The 17,241-nt window shown below is 40.9% G+C and overlaps 2 protein-coding genes and 1 non-coding gene across 3 annotated transcripts in view; 1 reads left to right on the top strand and 2 right to left on the bottom strand.

Annotated features, from left to right (window-relative positions):
* zdhhc8b (zinc finger DHHC-type palmitoyltransferase 8b) overlaps nucleotides 1-2,203 on the top strand; it is an 84,117-nt gene extending 81,914 nt beyond the window's left edge. The window contains exon 11 of the mRNA XM_014170896.2: nucleotides 598-2,203. Within this exon, the coding sequence (XP_014026371.1) occupies nucleotides 598-754 (157 nt within the window). The 3' untranslated portion in view covers nucleotides 755-2,203. The remainder of the gene's footprint in view (nucleotides 1-597) is intronic.
* An 8,679-nt stretch (nucleotides 2,204-10,882) lies between these two features.
* Nucleotides 10,883-16,935, bottom strand: ranbp1 (RAN binding protein 1). Its single transcript, NM_001140046.1, is given in 6 exon segments — nucleotides 10,883-12,279; nucleotides 12,895-12,963; nucleotides 13,077-13,205; nucleotides 13,429-13,586; nucleotides 14,075-14,211; nucleotides 16,845-16,935. Coding segments are annotated over 6 exon segments (627 nt in total). The 5' UTR covers nucleotides 16,860-16,935; the 3' UTR covers nucleotides 10,883-12,160.
* LOC123730463 (small nucleolar RNA SNORA77) lies at nucleotides 12,721-12,850 on the bottom strand. The gene has a single exon (XR_006761907.1). It is a non-coding gene; the product is annotated as a small nucleolar RNA SNORA77 (small nucleolar RNA).
* Nucleotides 16,936-17,241: the final 306 nt, after the last annotated feature.

The raw sequence follows: 17,241 nt of genomic DNA, 5'->3' as shown, positions 1-17,241 counted from the left end.
AAAAGACACCACAATTCATACACAGTCTATTTCCTATCAGTCTATTTCCTTCGGACTTCTTTTTAAAACTAATTTCCAAAGGGAAAAATTTGGTAACGGAGTAAAACCGAAACAAAAGACGCACATAAACACAGAAACGGCACAGCTTCCATAGAATTCATTTCATAATAATAATGTAGAACTCTCTTTCTTCCACACAAATGTAGCTGTGTCGCCACTCCATGCCCCGCGAGGCCCACCGCGCACCACGCAACCGCGCTCTAACCCAACCCACCTTAGCCCTTATTTCATAACATTTCATACAGATTTTGGGGTCATGAATACAACCATCATGGTCATTTACTCTAGTACCAGCAGGTACACTGGCATGTGTTTCATTACTCTAACTAGTGTCATGGTCATTTCCATACTGCATGCTCCTGGGACATAACACCATCTACTAACACCACCAGACCATGCATGCAAGTACAATACACACTTTCTGTGTTTTATAATCCATGTGCATGTATTAAGATGGGGGGAGATATTATATCTGAAGCAAAGCTAGTTCTCACTTCAATTAACTGTGCCCTCTCTTGTTTTTCTCTACCCATTCAGAGAGGCCATGATGCAAAGTAAAGTGAATGGGCAAACGGACTGCCATCTAGGGCCCAACAGCTCCAGTGCCCAGGGCACCCCTCTCAGCCCTAGCCGCCACAGTAATGTCAAAAAGGTGACCGGGGTGGGTGGCACCACCTATGAGATATCTGTGTGAGAGGGCTGGGGCCCGGGGCGCCAAACCTTTAAAGGAGAAGGCAGCATTGTCATGGCAACCACCTCCAATGGCAACAACATCCACAACCGCGCTAGAGAGGATTCTCTTCTTCCTTTTACCTTTTTTAATTCGATATTAACCAATCAGGGGCGCAGAGCACTTCCTCATTGTGAATTATTGTCCAATCAGAGGACTTCTGCTCATTCCGGGCCAGCCCCGGTCTCTGTGTGTCTGTACTGGAGGAGTGGATCTTGATCAGTGTGTGTTGTGGGAAAAGAGCAACTTCAACCTAAAGAGTGCTGATGTTTGTACAGAGTGTTGTGTTGTTGAATTCTGTGGCTTGTTGTGTTGGTTATCACTGAAAAGTCTGAATCAGACAGATCTTAAATGTATTGTTTACGGCGTCTCTCAGTTGCGGTCTATCTGCTGTTATAAATTGGGTGGATCGAGCTGATTGGCTGAAAGCCGTGGTATATCAGACCATATACCACGGGTATGACAAAACATTTATTTTTACTGTTCTAATTACGTTGATAACCAGTTTATAATAGCAATAAGGCACTTTGGGGGTTTGTGGTATATGGCCAATATACCACAGCTAAGTGTTGTATCCTAGCACTCTGCGCTGCGTTGTGCATACAAACAGCCCTTAGCCGTACCGCCCTTAGCCGTGGTATATTGGCCGTATACCACACCCCCACGGGCCTTGTTGCTTAATTATGTGTCATCATCACACTCACTACACACCCACACAGACCACAAGATGTTAACAGCCAGACACACCAACTTATACAATTGATGTCACACATCTTTGTTCAGTCACATTCTTTAAAATAGCAGTGGTATGGATAGCCATCTCCAAACCAATAAGTCATGCATACAGCAGCACCCCATTGGATTCAAGCATACAGCATCCCTCTTAGGTATTCAAAGTGCTTCACATATCCTGTCCAAATGACCATGTCTGTCTGGTCCATCAACAACATGTTGGCCATTACTGAGCGGAACAGAGAGAAGATTACATTAAACCAGTGAGTTTTAGATCAATACAATCTTTAATAGGCTGACTGTTCTGAGCCAAAGACAACACAAGATAGGCTGAATGGATATGCAATGGCAATACAACGGTGCTGTGTTGCACTCAGAGACACAGGTCTTGAATGTCTCCAACTCTACATTTATCCTTTGAGTTTTGAGGAGGTGTTTTAGGGCTTACAGTACAGGAGCATATTAATCTAAACTCTAGCTGAGCTCCAGTATTTACCTATACAGTATACCATAAGCTACAGTCTGTACGTTATCAGCAACATATAGTGCATTTGGAAAGTATTCAGACACCTTGACTTTTTCCACATTTTGTTACAGCCTTATTCTAAAAATGATTAAAATAAATGTTTCGAGACTCGAAATTGAGGTCAAGTGCATCCTGTTTCCATTGATCATCCTTGAAATGTTTCTACAACATGATTGGAGTCCACCTGTGGTAAATTCAATTGATTGGACATGATTTGGAAGGGCACACACCTGTCTATATAAGGTCCCACAGTTGACGGTGCAAACCAAAGCAAAAACCAAGCCTTGAGGTGGAAGGAATTATCCGTAGAGCTGCAAGACAGGATTGTGTCGAGGCACTGATCTGGGGAAGGGTACCAAAACATTTCAGCTGAATTGAAGGTTCCCAAGAACACAGTGGCCTCCATCATTCTTAAATGGAAGAAGTTTGGAACCACCAAGACTCTTCAAAGGGCTGGCCGCCTGGCCAAACTGAGCAATCGGGGGAGAAGGCCCTTGGTCAGATAGGTGACCAAAAACCCAATGGTCACTCTGACAGAGCTCCAGAGTTCCTATGTGGAGATGGGAGAACCTTCCAGAAGGACAACCATCTCTGCAGCACTCCACCAATCAGACCTTTATGGTAGAGTGGCCAAACGGAAGCCAATCCTCAGTAAAAGGTACATGGCAGTCCACTTGAAGTTTGCCAAAAGGCACCTAAAGACTCTCAGACCATGAGAAACAAGATTATCTGGTCTGATGAAACCAAGATTGAACTCTTTGGCCTGAATGCCAAGTGTCACGTCTGCATGGTGGTGGCAGCATCATGCTGTGGGGACGTTTTTCAGCGGCAGGGACTGGGAGACCAGTCAAGATCGAGGGAAAGATGAACGGAGCGAGATCCTTGATGAAAACCTGCTCCAGAGCGCACAGGACCTCAGACCGGGGTGAAGGTTCGTCTTCCAACAGGACAACGACCCTAAGCACACAACCAAGACAACACAGAGCTTGAGAGGATCTGCAAAGAAGAACGGGAGAAACTCCCCAAATACAGGTGTGCCAAACTCGTTCATACCCAAGAAGACTCGAGGCTGTAATCGCTGCCAAAGGTGCTTCAACAAAGTACTGAGTAAAGGGTCTGAATACTTTCCCAATGCACTGTATATATAGTCCAACATCATATCTATTAGTTTGAATATTATGTTAGAGTGACCTCCGACACACACCAGTGCTAAGCACATACATAAAAGCCTGTGCTACTGAGTGTTACAGTGGTAGCTGTTGTCTGTGATCAGTTCTGAATACCCAGTCAAAACAGTCCTCTCCATATTCAGTACAAATCCCACCAGCTTGGCAGTCAGCCATGCACAGCCAAAACATCTGACAGGCAATTTATTTCTTTTGTGACTTAGTCGTTTTTTGTAAAATAGGTCTACCCATAATAAGTTATGTTAATGCCATGTATAATTGTGTTTTGTTATGATTCAAATCAAGTGTGAAAAAACCTTGAAAATCAAAGAAGTCTTCAGCTGTGTTATAAAATAAAGAAAACTCACCATTTTTTTTCACAATTATTATTATTACATTTTTTATATATATACCCAACCTTTGGAAAATGTTTGCAACATCTTGCTTTTTATACAGATGCTCAAGCTTGGAATGGATGTTTGTATTTTGAATGGATTTTTGTGTTGATAATTTATAACTTAAGTGAATAATAAATAACATAAGGCATACAGAGAAGGGGGTATACTAGTTTGTTGTATTTTACAGTGTAAAAAAAAGTTACTGATGAAACTGTATGATGAAGCAATGAAAGTCATAGGAAGCAGATGTTGTTAAAAAATAATTGGTTAAAAAGTGCCAAAAGGCGGCTACTTACCCTGACTCTGTTAACGCTCAGGGTAATCATGACTGTCAGTCTGTCTGTCCAGAACATCAACAGGTTTCAGACTGAAGACATGAAATCCATCTTTCAGCAGCTGTTTGGTACAGCAAACCAATTGTATTACGTAAGACGTACGGAAAGTCATACATAAAACTATGGGACTGTTTTTTTTTTTTGTTCACTGGAGAAAATAAGATATATTTGGTCTATTATTTTTGTTCATAAAAAAAAAATCACTGTACACTGAACAAAAAGATAAACGCAACATGTAAAGTTTCATGTTTCATGAGCTGAAACAAAAGATATCAGAAATTTTTCATACACAAATTTGTTTACAGCCCTGTTAGCGAGCATTTCCACTTTGCCAAGATTTTTTTTATCCTTTATTTAACTAGGCAAGTCAGATAACAACAAATTCTTATTTACAATGACGGCCTACCCCGGACGACACTGGGCCTATTGTGCACCACCATTACGGACTCCCAATCACAGCTGGATGTGATACAGACTGGATTTGAACCAGGGACTGTAGTGACACCTCTTGTACTGAGATGCATAGCTTTAGACCGCTGTGGCACTCGGGAGCCCAATATAATCCATCCACCTGACAGGTTTGGCATATCAAGACGCTAATTCATCCGCATGATCATTACACAGGTGCACCTTGTGATGGGGACAATAAAAGGCCACTCTAAAATGTGCAGTTTTGTCACACAACACAATGCTACAGATATCTCAAGTTTTGAGGGAGCGTGCAATTGGCATGCTGACAGCAGGAATGACCACCAGACCTGTTGCCAGATCATTTTATGTTAATTTCTCTACCATAAGCCACCTCAAACGTCGTTTTAAGGAATTTGGCAGTACGTCCAACCTGCCTCACAACTGGGCAGGCATGAGCTACGGACAACGAACACGATTGCATTTTATCGATGGCAATTTGAATGCACAGATACCGTGACAAGATCCTGAGGCCCATTGTTGTGCCATTCATCCGCCGCCATTACCTCATGTTTCAGCATGATAATGCACAGCCCCATGTCACAAAGATCTGTACACAATTCCTGGAAGCTGAAAATGTCCCAGTTCTTCCATGGCGTGCATACTCACCAGACATGTCACCCATTGAGCATGTGTGGGATGCTCTGGATTAACGTGTACGACAACATGTTCCAGTTCCCGCCAATATAGAGCAACTTCGCACAGCCATTGAAGAGGAGTGGGATAACATTCCACAGGCCACAATCAACAGCCTGATCAACTCAATGTGAAGCAAATGTGTCCCGCTACATGAGGCAAATGGTGGTTACACCAAATACTGACTGGTTTTCTGATCCACACCCCTACCTTTTTTTTTTAAAGGTATCTGTTACCAACAGATGCATATCTGTATTCCCAGTCATGTGAAATCCGTAGATTTGGGCCTAATTTATTTATTTCAATTGACTGATTTCTTTATATGAACTGTAACTCAGTAAAATCTTTGAAATTGTTGCATGATGCGTTTATATTTTTGTTCAGTGTAGTGTTTTGCATCTTTCTTTTCTTGTTTGTAAAAGGCTGTCTGAACATGAGGTGAAAAATGTCACCTGGACATTTGCCCGTTCTGTGTTAATGACAGAATATACAGTGCATTCGGAAAGTATTCAGACCCCTTGACTTTTTCCACATTTTGTTAAGTGACAGCCTTATTCTAAATTGGAATAAATTGTTTTGTTTCCTCATCAAACTACACACACTACCCCATAATGACATAGAAAAAACTGTTTTTTAGAAAAACGGAAAAATCACATTTACATAAGTATTTAGACCCTTTCTTCAGTACTTTGTTGAAGCACCTTTGGCAGCGATTACAGCCTCAACTTGGGTATATCGCTACAAGCTTGGCACACCTGTATTTGGGGAGTATCTCCCATTCTTCTCTGCAGATCCTGTCAAGCTCTGTCAGGTTGAATGGGGAGCGTCGATTGCATAGCTATTTTCAGGTCTCTCCAGAGATGTTCGATTGGGTTCAAGTCCGGGCTCTGGAGAGACTTGTCCCAAACCCACTCCTGCATTATCTTGGCTATGAGCTTAGGGTCGTTGTCCTATTGGAAGGTGAACCTTCACCCCAGTCTGAGGTCCTGAGCGCTCTGGAGCAGGTTTTCATCAAGAATCTTTCTGTACTTTGCTCCGTTCATCATTGCCTCGATCCTGACTAGTCTCCCAGTCGCTGCTGCTGAAAAACATCCCCACAGCAGGAGGCTGCCACCACCATGCTTGACCGTAGGGATGGTGCCAGGTTTCCTCCCGACGTGATGCTTGGCATTCAGGCCAAAGAGTTCAATCTTGGTTTCATCAGGCCAGAGAATTGTCTGAGAGTCTTTAGGTGCCTTTTGGTCAACTCCAAGCGGGCTGTCATGTGCCTTTTACAGAGGAGTGGCTTCCGTCTGGCCACTCTACCATAAAGGCCTGATTGGTGGAGTGCTGAAGAGATGGTTGTCCTTCTGGAAGGTTTTCCCATCTCCACAGAGAAACTGTAGAGCTCTGTCAGAGTGATCATCGGATTCTTGGTCACCTCCCTGACCAAGGTCCTTCTCCCACCGATTGCTCAGTTTGGCCGGGCAGCCAGCTCTAGGAAGTCTTGGTGGTTCCAAACTTTCTCCATTTAAGAATAATGGAGGCCACTGTGTTCTTGGGGGCCTTCAATGATTTTTGGTACCCTTCCCCTGATCTGTGGCTTGACACAATCCTGTCTCGGACCTCTAATGGACAATTCCTTCGGCCTCATGGCTTGGTTTTTGCTATGACATGCATTGTCAACTGTGGGACATTATATAAACAGGTGTGAACTCAAATGAAGTTGTAGAAACATCTCAAGGATGATCAATGGAACAGGATGCACCTGAACTCAATTTCGAGTCTCATAGCGAAGTGTCTGAATACTTGTGTAAATAAGGTATTTCTGTTTTTTATTTTTAATACATTTGTAAAAATGTCTAAAAACCTGTTTTTGTTTTGCCATTATGGGGTATTGTGTGTAGATTGCTGTGGATTTGTTATTTATTTAATCCATTTTAGAATAAGGCTGTAACGTAACATAATTTTGAAAAAGTCAAGGGGTCTGAATACTTTCCGAAGGCACTGTACATGGATGAAAGGTATTCTATTTGCTTGCAGCTACACAACTAATCAGTTATATTGCCATTGTGGCCTTTCAAGAGGACAATGATGTTTACTGCACAAAGACATCTGATGGAATTGATTGAGATTGAATAGAACAGATAGCCAGGTTGCAGGTTGACATTAAAAAGTCCAAACATGCTTGTGGATGAATGGTCCCACTTATGGATGGTAGAGTCCTTTTTAATAACATCATTTTTAAAGCCAAAATAATTGTACCTTTTTATCGAGATACTCACTTTACTTAAAGTACCATAATTCTACATATACTGTAATAAATGTATGTATATATTGTGCACACAGTGCTGTTTCTAGGCACAATTCACATAAGCAGCAGCTTAAAAAGAGGGGGCCACTAAAATGTTTTACTCGCGATGTGGGTGGGCCCCCCAACCAAATCTCGCTTAGGGCCCCCAAATGCTAGATTTTTGCTACATTTTAATTTATCAGAGACAGAGTACACAGGCAAATGTGACCCTCGCATTTTTATTTTTTATCTTTTTTATTTCACCTTTATTTAACCAGGTAGGCTAGTTGAGAACACGTTCTCATTTACAACTGCGACCTGGCCAAGATAGAGCAAAGCAGTGCGACACAAACAAAACGGAGTTACACATGGAATAAACAAATGTACAGTCAATTACACAACAGAAAAACACAATAGAAAAATCTATATACAGTATGTGCAAAAAGTATTCTTTTTTTTTGCATTGAAGACAGTACAGAAGAGAATACCCCGTGCCAGGTAATGTTATTTTAGGCTCTTGTTTGTGACACATGCCATTCCAATTCTCCATCTTATCATATTATCAGAGCATTTGCAGACCATAAGCTTAAAATATGAGGTTACATATTAATAGCAACTGGTCTGACCCCATAGCAGACCCTGATTGTAATATATTAAACGTGGCAATGGCAGCTAAATAGGTTACTATGCCATACATATTTTAAGTTGAATGTACATATTGGGTCACTTGTCTCATAATACTTTCAATTTAATCTTGAGATGATCACTTGTTTTATGGGAATAAAAAGATTTAACTCAAATTCACCTGTGGTTCTTGCAGGTGACCCAACATTGTTTATACATACTTGAATCATCCCCCTCAAGCACACACTTATGACGAAAGGGATTGTTATTATTCTTCCTTTAGATGACTGACATTTATTTATTTATTGCTGTGTTTTGTCTGACGAACATTACACCAAGTCACCTCACCTGAACAATATGGACTAGTGCAGAATACCTGTTGCTGTTTGTCTTGCTTATCATAATCAGATGTAGTATTTTTTTTTTTACATTTGTCATATGAATAGAAAAATAAAAGATGTACAGTCCATTTGGAAAGTATTCAGACCCCTTGACTTTTTTCCACATTTTGTTACGTTACAGCCTTATTCTTAAATGGATGAAATTGTTATTTATAGAAAACAGATATTTATAGATTTTTGCAAATTTATAAAAATTAACAACTTAAATATCACATTTACATAAGTATTCAGACCCTTTACTCAGTACTTTGTTGAAGCACCTTTGGCAGCGATTACAGCCTCAAGTCTTCTTGGGTATGAACGAGTTTGGCACACCTGTATTTGGGGAATTTCTCTCCTTCTTCTTCTCTGCAGATTCTCTCAAGCTCTGTCAGGTTGGATGTGGAGTGTCTCTGCACAGCTATTTTCAGGTCTCTCCAGAGACGTTCGATCCGGTTCAAGTCTGGGCTCTGGCTGGGCTACCCAATCAATAGAATTTACCACAGGTGGACTCCAATCAAGTTGTAGAAACATCTCAAGGATGATTAATGGAAGCAGGATGCACCCGTGCTCAATTTCGAGTCTCATAGCAAAGGGTCTGAATAGTAAATAAGGTATTTCTATTTTTAATACATTTGCAAACATTTCTGAAAACCAGTTTTTGCTTCGTCATTACGGGGTATTGTGTGTGGATTTATGAGGATTTTTATTGATGAGGATTTTAGGATAAGGCTGTAATGTAGCAAAATGTGGAAAAAGTAAAGGGGTCAGAATACTTTCAAAATGCACTGTATATGTACAGGTAACTACTAAAATTAAGGAAACACCAACATAAAGTGTCTTAATAGGGCATTGAGCCACCACGAACCAGAACAGCTTCAATGAACCTTGGCATAGATTCTATAACTGAATGGAACTCTACTGGAGCGACACCATTCTTCCACGATAAATTCCATAATTTGGTGTTTTGTTGATGTTGGTGGAAAATGCTGTCTCAACCGCCGCTCCAGAATCTCCCATAAGGGTTCAATTGGGTTGAGATCTCGTGACTGAGACAGCAATGACATATAGTTTACATTCTTTTCATGCTCATCAAACCATTCTGTGACCACTCGTGCCCTGTGGACGGGGGCGCATTGTCATCCTACTGGGGCATAGCCATGGTAGCCAAAGTAACGGCCTGCCTAGGATTTTTATACATGACCCTAGGCATGATGGATGTTAATTGCTTAATTAACTCAAAACCACACCTGTGTGGAAGCACCTGCTTTCAGTACTTTGTATCCCTAATTTACTCGTTTCCATTATTTTAGCAGTTACCTGTAAATGCTTAATAATTATTTTTGTTAAAAGTAAATATTTGCCACTTGACAGAATTAGAATAAAGAAAATGTTGTCAAGCCTAAGGATGAACTATACTGAAAAATGATATGTAAAGTGTTGGTCCCATTTTTCATGAGCCGAAATAAATTAGCCCAGAAATGTTCCATATGCACAAAAAGCTTATTTCTCTCAAATGTGGTACACAAATGTGTTTACATCCTTGTTAGTGAGTGTTTCTCCTTTGCCAAGATAATCCACCCACCTGACAGGTGTGGCATATCAAGAAGCTGATTAAACAGCATGATCATTACACAGGTACACCTTGTACTGGGGACAATAAAAACCACTCTAAAATGTGCAGTTTTATCACATAACACGTCACAGATGTCTCAAGTTTTGAGGGAGCATGCAATTGGCATGCTGACTGCAGAAATGTCCACCAAAGCTGTTGCCAGATAATTTCTCTACCATATGCCACCGTCGTTTCAGAGAATTTGGCAGTACGTCCAACGGGCCTCACAACCACAGACCACGTGTAACCACACCAGCCCAGGTCCTCCACATCCGGCTTCTTCACCTGCGGGATGGTCTGAGACCAGCCATCAAGACAGTTTATGAAACTGGATTATTTCTGTCTGAAATAAAGCCCCTTTGAGGGAAAAAACTCATTCTGATTGGATGGGCCTGTTTCCCAAGTGTGTGGGCCCAGACCCCAACCCAGTCATGTGAAATCCAGATTAGGGGCTAATTAATTTATATTAATTGACTGATTTGCTTATATGAACAGTAACTCAGCAAAATTATTTAAAATGTTGCATTTATATATTTTTTCAGTATATTGGATGTTGATTTGTTTCAGGGACACATGTTGATCAAAATGGACGTATTTGTTCAATGACATTTCAGCTCTTTGTAAAATCAATAATATGCCTTCTCTGCAACAGCACCATCAGTTGGAATTTATTAGAATGCATTTCACTAGTCACAACAGTACTGATACAGTACGGAACTTGAAAGGTTGGTGAATAAGCATTGATTATCAAACAAATGTAATCAACTGATGAACATTTTAATAGTTTACTGAATGTGTAACATTAGATGATGTATCAAAATTTCAACCCTCACCATCTTGCAAGGCAGCCTGAGATAGCCTTGACTTTCCCTACCAGATTGGCTCTACTGCTCTTCCCACTTAGCAATTCCTCACCCTATGCAACATAGACAGACAAAAGGGTCGTTGAGAGCTTTTATTGGAAGGTGGAGGAAACATCTCAAACCATTTGAGTGCAAATGAAAAGCAACATTCCATCCTGTACATGTATATACAGATGCACGGGCACGTCGATGCACCTAAGGGGGTCAACTCAGTGGGTACAGGTTAGGATGGTGAGCACACCTGATACCGCATCATTACACTCTTGCACTATACATTTTCTACATGCTTTAGTTTCAGTTTGAAGGAATATATTATGACCTAAAAACAGACTTGAGCCACCGGGAAGAGTACCCAAGCCAGGAAGTACTGTAGCCTATACCAAAGTCTGATGAACCATCGTCTTACATTTTGATTGGGTGTGATTGGTCTTCAACAACTAAAAATGAAACAAAAAACACCTTTGTGATTTGATGAATTATGTGCATCAAATCATCTGCAGTTGAACATCTTAAGATACGAGTCACTGATAACTGATCCAAGGACTACAGTCCCCAAAATGCACCCGATGTTTAACACGTTATGGCTACGTCTCAATGGTCCAAAGTGTCTTTCTCCATCAATTTCCTCTCCTTCATCTGAACCTCACAGCAGATAGGTGAAAGCAAACTCCTGCCTGGTAAGCGCCTACCACATTTCTCTGCCTTTATGTACAAATCTACCTCAAATATATCACACCCCTGCACATTGATCTGGTACTCCCTGTGTAGAGCTTCATTCTTGTGTATTTTATTCCTCTCGGGTTGCCATTTTTCTCCCTGCATCGTTGCAAAGGGCAGTAAGCATTCCACTGTAAAGTGTACACCTGTTGTATTACTGTGACAAATATTAGGGGTTTCATCTTGTCTCTATTCAGATCAGTAAAGACGAAGGAGAGGAAGCCTCCATATTGAGATGCATACCAAGACATTACAGCTCCTCTCTGCCTGTTTCCATTATAGGTGTGGCACTAACAAGCAGTCCTGTTCCCTATAAAACTAACTTTGCTTCATTCAGAAAAACAAAAAAAAAGACTTACCCAATGTGGGAATTATCAATATCACAAGCCTCATTTCACAGTATGTCAAGTTGACACAGATGAGCAGTACAAACAACTTGTTTTCCATGATGGAATGGAAAATGAATGGATACTTTTTTTTAGAGTGGCACCAAGGTCTTGTGATCTCTCGAGGCAAACAAATCATAAAAAAAAACTAAATAAATCAATATGCAAGAGTCCAAATTCAGTTTCTTTAGAGTCTATTGTAGAAAAAGAGGGAAATGACAAGTTGAAGATCAGTAAAGCAAGTTCCTGGATTCATTTCTTCTCTTCTGCTTTTTCCTCTTTCTTTTCCTCAGGTGTCTTGGTCTTGTTGTCCTTTACAGAAAGTGCCTCCAGTTTCTCTGCCACTTTGTTTGCACGGTCAACGTTTCCTCCTGCAGAGAAGTACAGAAAGATGAGACATTAACTCTTTGTCAGTGTGGTGTCACGGTGGCCCAATGTACGAGCCAACAGGATGGACAAGATGAGGCTCCACACCATCAAATGTATTTAGAAAGCCATTTTTACATCAGCAGATGTCACAAAGTGCTTGTACAGCAACCCAGCCTAAAACCCCAAACAGCAAGCAATGCCGATGTAGAAGCAGGGTGGCTACACATCAACAGTGCACGGTAACAGTCCTCTTCATTTAAGAGCATTGGGGATGTCTGCCATTTGAATGACTAAGAATACTCCAGCTTGAGTGTTTCGCAAGACTTCTCGTTCCACCGATACATTACATAAGGTTAATCTACTGGGTAGTGATTAACATGTGACCTGCTCAACAATGGTTGTTCTTTGTAATTAATATTACAGAGAAAACAATTAAAAAATTAAAAAGTGTGCCAGAACATACTAACATTAGCCTAACAGTAGGCCAGCGAGTTGTTACATTCTGCATGTTAATTTAGCAGACATAAAAAGTTCCAGGCTGGATTGAGCAGCAGAGAACAGAGTATTGTCTGCATACTGACTGAAAGAATGTGTGAAAAAAATGATTGTACACCAACCTGATCCATCTTGAGATTTTCGGACTTCCTCCTTGCATTCATCGAACTTCACCTTAAATTTCTGAGCGTCTGAAAAGGACAGAAGTTATTTTAAACCCCAGCCACACTTTTTGCATGAGAAAGCCGACTGAATTGTTAAAAGCGAAACGCAGTGACTAAAATAGACGTGTTGTCACGCTCACTTTCTGCATTGAGGAAACGGATTGCCAGGAGTTCAGGTTTGGGATGCTCATCAGCGAAGTCGGCGAGTGTGTTCCATACCCAGGCCCTGTCGCTGCCGGCGTTGGGCTTCAGCTCCATCACAGGAAAAACTGAAAGAGCAGAAGATGAAAAGGAATTAGGCCTCCGACTCAAGAGTCCCATCTATAATGACTTGTTTTGCTTATACCTCGCCATCATCTCATACTTACAATGGTAATTCAGTAGACAGGCAACATGCATGGGTTAACGGAAAAGTTTCAGTCCAACACACACACACGCTAGACAGCAGTGATAAACGCTACTGGTTGAGACAGGGGGTCTTCTGTGACTCACTGTTGTGATTGGCACAGATCTTCAAGGTCCGGTCTCTCCTCATCAATAGGCGGATGGTGCCCTTCTCTTTGTGTTTCAGGAGCTTGACGTCGCCTGTGCCGCGCTCCTTCCACTCTGGTGGGTCGTTCTCAGAGGCAAAACGGTAGAGCTTCGCACGCCTGAGGGGAGAGACAATATGGGTAGAATGATGAAGCTGTGGATGGACTCAGTGACAATACCTGGGTGACAGAGGCAGGGCTCTATGCCAACCTTTTATCACAAGGAGCATGTGTGTGCCTAAGTTGAAAAATGTATGCACACACAAAGAAATTTAGGAGCAACACGAAAATTATTTGAGGTAATGTTTCCTAGGTGCATTGGGGCTCCTAAATTAAAATTCCAGGTCACACAGCAAACTATTTAGGAGCATAGGAGAGTAAAATGTTCCACACTGTAGAGCCCTGAGAGGGCTGGATGGTTTCATAACACTTGAGGCGAATCCTCACTTCCAATTTAGTAAAACAAATGACTTAGTCTCCCATTGACAGTGCCTGGCTAAGTGAAAATATCAAAGTTAAGTTCGATATAAGGATTCGGCCCTAAATGAATTACAAATTAAGTATTGCGCAATGATTTAGGCTATTCAAGGCTTTCAGCATCAGCTTACATTTTGAACAGTTCCTCCTCGTCCTCCTCTAGCGTCTTCACATCCTGCTCTGGAAGAGACACGATGGGCTCATAATGGGGATCGTGGTTTGATTCTTCTGCATTGTCTGTTGAAGTCTCCTGCTCTTCTGGTGTTTCCTATGAAACAAGATTTACACACACGTTAACCCCCTAAGGTAGACGTTTGCGCCCCCGCTGAAATCTAATTAGCACAACTTTTTTAAAGCTAGAGATAAGATATATTTTTGCATCGGATGCATCTCAATCCACCGCAACCGCTTATGTAACCCTTCCACATCAGTGGTGAAAGGTGACAGAGTGGCGTTTGTCAGACCATGAGACATCCCGAAAAATCAATCTTCTCACAAAATTGTTTGTATCGTCCGAACAATTTAGCCTACAAACTATTATGACACCTCTATGGAAAGATGACTCTCACGATGCCATTCTCAGTTTTGCTCAATGACTGAAGTCGGTACAGCCAATCTGCCAACTTCTGTCTGTAGCGTCAGAAAACAGTTTGGGCTACACACTAACATGACCCCTCTGTGTAAAGGTGAGACTCTCACAAACATGTCTGTTTTGCTCTAGGATGCCCACAGGCCTGACAAGACACTTTTGATGGTCCCCCGGTACCAGTCGAAAAAATGGATTGAAGTATATTTTTTATTGAACCTTTATTTTACTAGGCAAGTCAGTTAAGAACAAATTCTTATTTACAATGATGGCCTACTCCGGCCAAACCCTAACCCAGATGACGCTGGGCCAATTGTGCGCCGCCCTATGGGACTCCCAATCACGGCTGGTTGTGATACAGCCTGGAATCAAACCAGGGTCTGTAGTGACACCTCTAGCAATGAGATACAATTCCTCAGACCGCTGCACCACTTGGGAACCCTGTTACGTGACAAAAATTAAATACATGTAAAAATAAAATAATGTATATCTTTCTTGTACTGTAGCTCTCAGATATACGAGACACTTTCAGAACAAACTTCTTTTAGAATTTTTTTTTGGGGGGACTATCTGTTATTCAATGCGTTTATATGGGCTAATAGGGAGTCCAAATAATTTTTTTCATCAAATATTGTTTGATACTACAAGGGAACTTGTTATTCAAAAATCAAATAGCAAAATTATCCTTGGTATGAGCTTCTAAAAAGCTATTCCATATAGCTTAGTAGAACCCCCCTCCCAGCTTAGACTCTTAGTTTCACCTGGATTGTCATCTCGTTTCAAGTTAGTGAAATGTACTTTACTAGTCAATGTATTTGTCTGTAAAAACAGCAGGCTCCACCAACTAACTGCAGAGGGAGGTGAATAGAGGGATTTGAGAGATCAGGCTTCGAGGTTATCTTTTGTGTGCAATTTGCTGTGGCAACTGAACTTAGTGGTGCTGAGCCAAGCATCTTTGCTGCTGGATGGCTTTATAAAAGGCCTTGCAAATCCATATGATCTCACACTTAGTACAGAACATGGTAATATGGCCTAACATTACATAAAAACGCTCAAGAAGAGAGGAAGAGAAAAGTGAAGCAAGTGGACAATAAATCACAAAACAATAACTTTTATGTTAGCTGGACAACTAGGCCCAATTTAAACTAATAACTGACGTTAGTTCTGTTTGTACATGAGAGTTAGCCAAATTTGCAGTCAGCTACCAAAAAACTGACTCGACACAAATATCAGCAAGCCATCTTGCTAGATACTGCCTTATGATTAATTGATTAACGTTAGCTGCCTGAACAAAATGTATGAAAGGGGCGCGAGGCTCCATGCGTTCCGATTAACGTAACTGTATGGCTAGCAACATGTCTCCATACAAGACTAGCAAGTCATTTCAATCGTTGTCTTGTTACGTTAGCTAATGAAGTTATCCGCTTGATTATATAGCTAACAGTGCCATAACTCAGACAGCATGTCAATGTTCACTTATTTTCTATCTAGCTAAATGGTAAACACGCACTGAGAAAGTTGACATTCATTTCGGCCTGGTGTTAGCAAGTCAGCCAGCTAACGTTAGCTAGGCCATTCAGAAAAGTACCAAGCTAGCAAGTTAGTTAACTAGAGATGGAAAATAGGTTTAGCCGTCGTGTCAATGACATATAGCTAGTTAAATGCAATTATCCACTCTTAAATAAAATGCAAACAAACATTGTAAGCTCAGGACACTTCTACAATATTGCCATTTAAAAAGATGCTAACGTTAACTGGCTTTTGTTAGCTAACGTGTTAGCTAGCTGGATAACCATTACTGTCAGGATAACATACAACTCGGTTCAAAGCCAAATATTGTACATGGATGTCTCAACCAAATACATATTGGGTTTAAAATGATCATTTTGAAAGTAGTGGTTGCACGATTATACCACAGATATAATCAAATATTTAGATCATTGTTCTGTTAGCTAGCTAACTAGATGGCTAATGTTGGCTAGTTAGCTATAGTAGCCAGCCAGTTAGCTATGGAGCAGATATAAAGGGCGGCAAAAGTATCGAGTTACCCACTTTTCTGACACATACAACAAAGGTATAACTGATTGACCATTGCCAGTAAGTCATTGTTTTGAGACCAATTTACACTTTAGACCTTCAATATTGATGTTTAACGAGGTTGTTAAAAAGCAGCATCCCTAGCCGGCATTATCTTCCCGGGCACAACCCTAGCAAGATAAACTTTGAGAATGCCAATCAAAACATCACCATTGAAATTAAATGTACATTTAATTAAATGCACGGCACATACATATGTTCAAAAGTCATAAACTCACATTCGGATCTGCCATGTTAATGTAGATGTTTGTCGATTACGGAATTTAGTTTGATTGATTCAAAACCAAACTCTCCGTTCGCCTTGAGTTCCTCTCTCTTCGTGCTATAGATTTCGCGCGTCGAAATGTCCCACTCGCGTTTCCTCCATCCCAGCACCCCCCCCCCTTTTCGACACTATTTTAAAGGGATTTAAAACGTATAAAATGCTCTACAAATATCATAATGGTATGTGTGATATTATTTTACGAAACATGAATACACTCGGTGTATTATTGTTTTCTTTATTAAATATGGTCATTTACATTTACATTGCAATACACTAGAGTACTGCAGACATTTCATTCTGTGTTGTAAAATGGTAACTGTGAAATGTTGTTACATATCTCAAAAGTGGCA

This window comes from Salmo salar, chromosome ssa24 (genome assembly GCF_905237065.1).
Source record: "Salmo salar chromosome ssa24, Ssal_v3.1, whole genome shotgun sequence".
In the NCBI taxonomy this organism is placed as follows: domain Eukaryota; kingdom Metazoa; phylum Chordata; class Actinopteri; order Salmoniformes; family Salmonidae; genus Salmo; species Salmo salar.
Note: the sequence above shows the minus strand (reverse complement) of the source record. Positions and strands in the feature narration are given on the sequence as shown.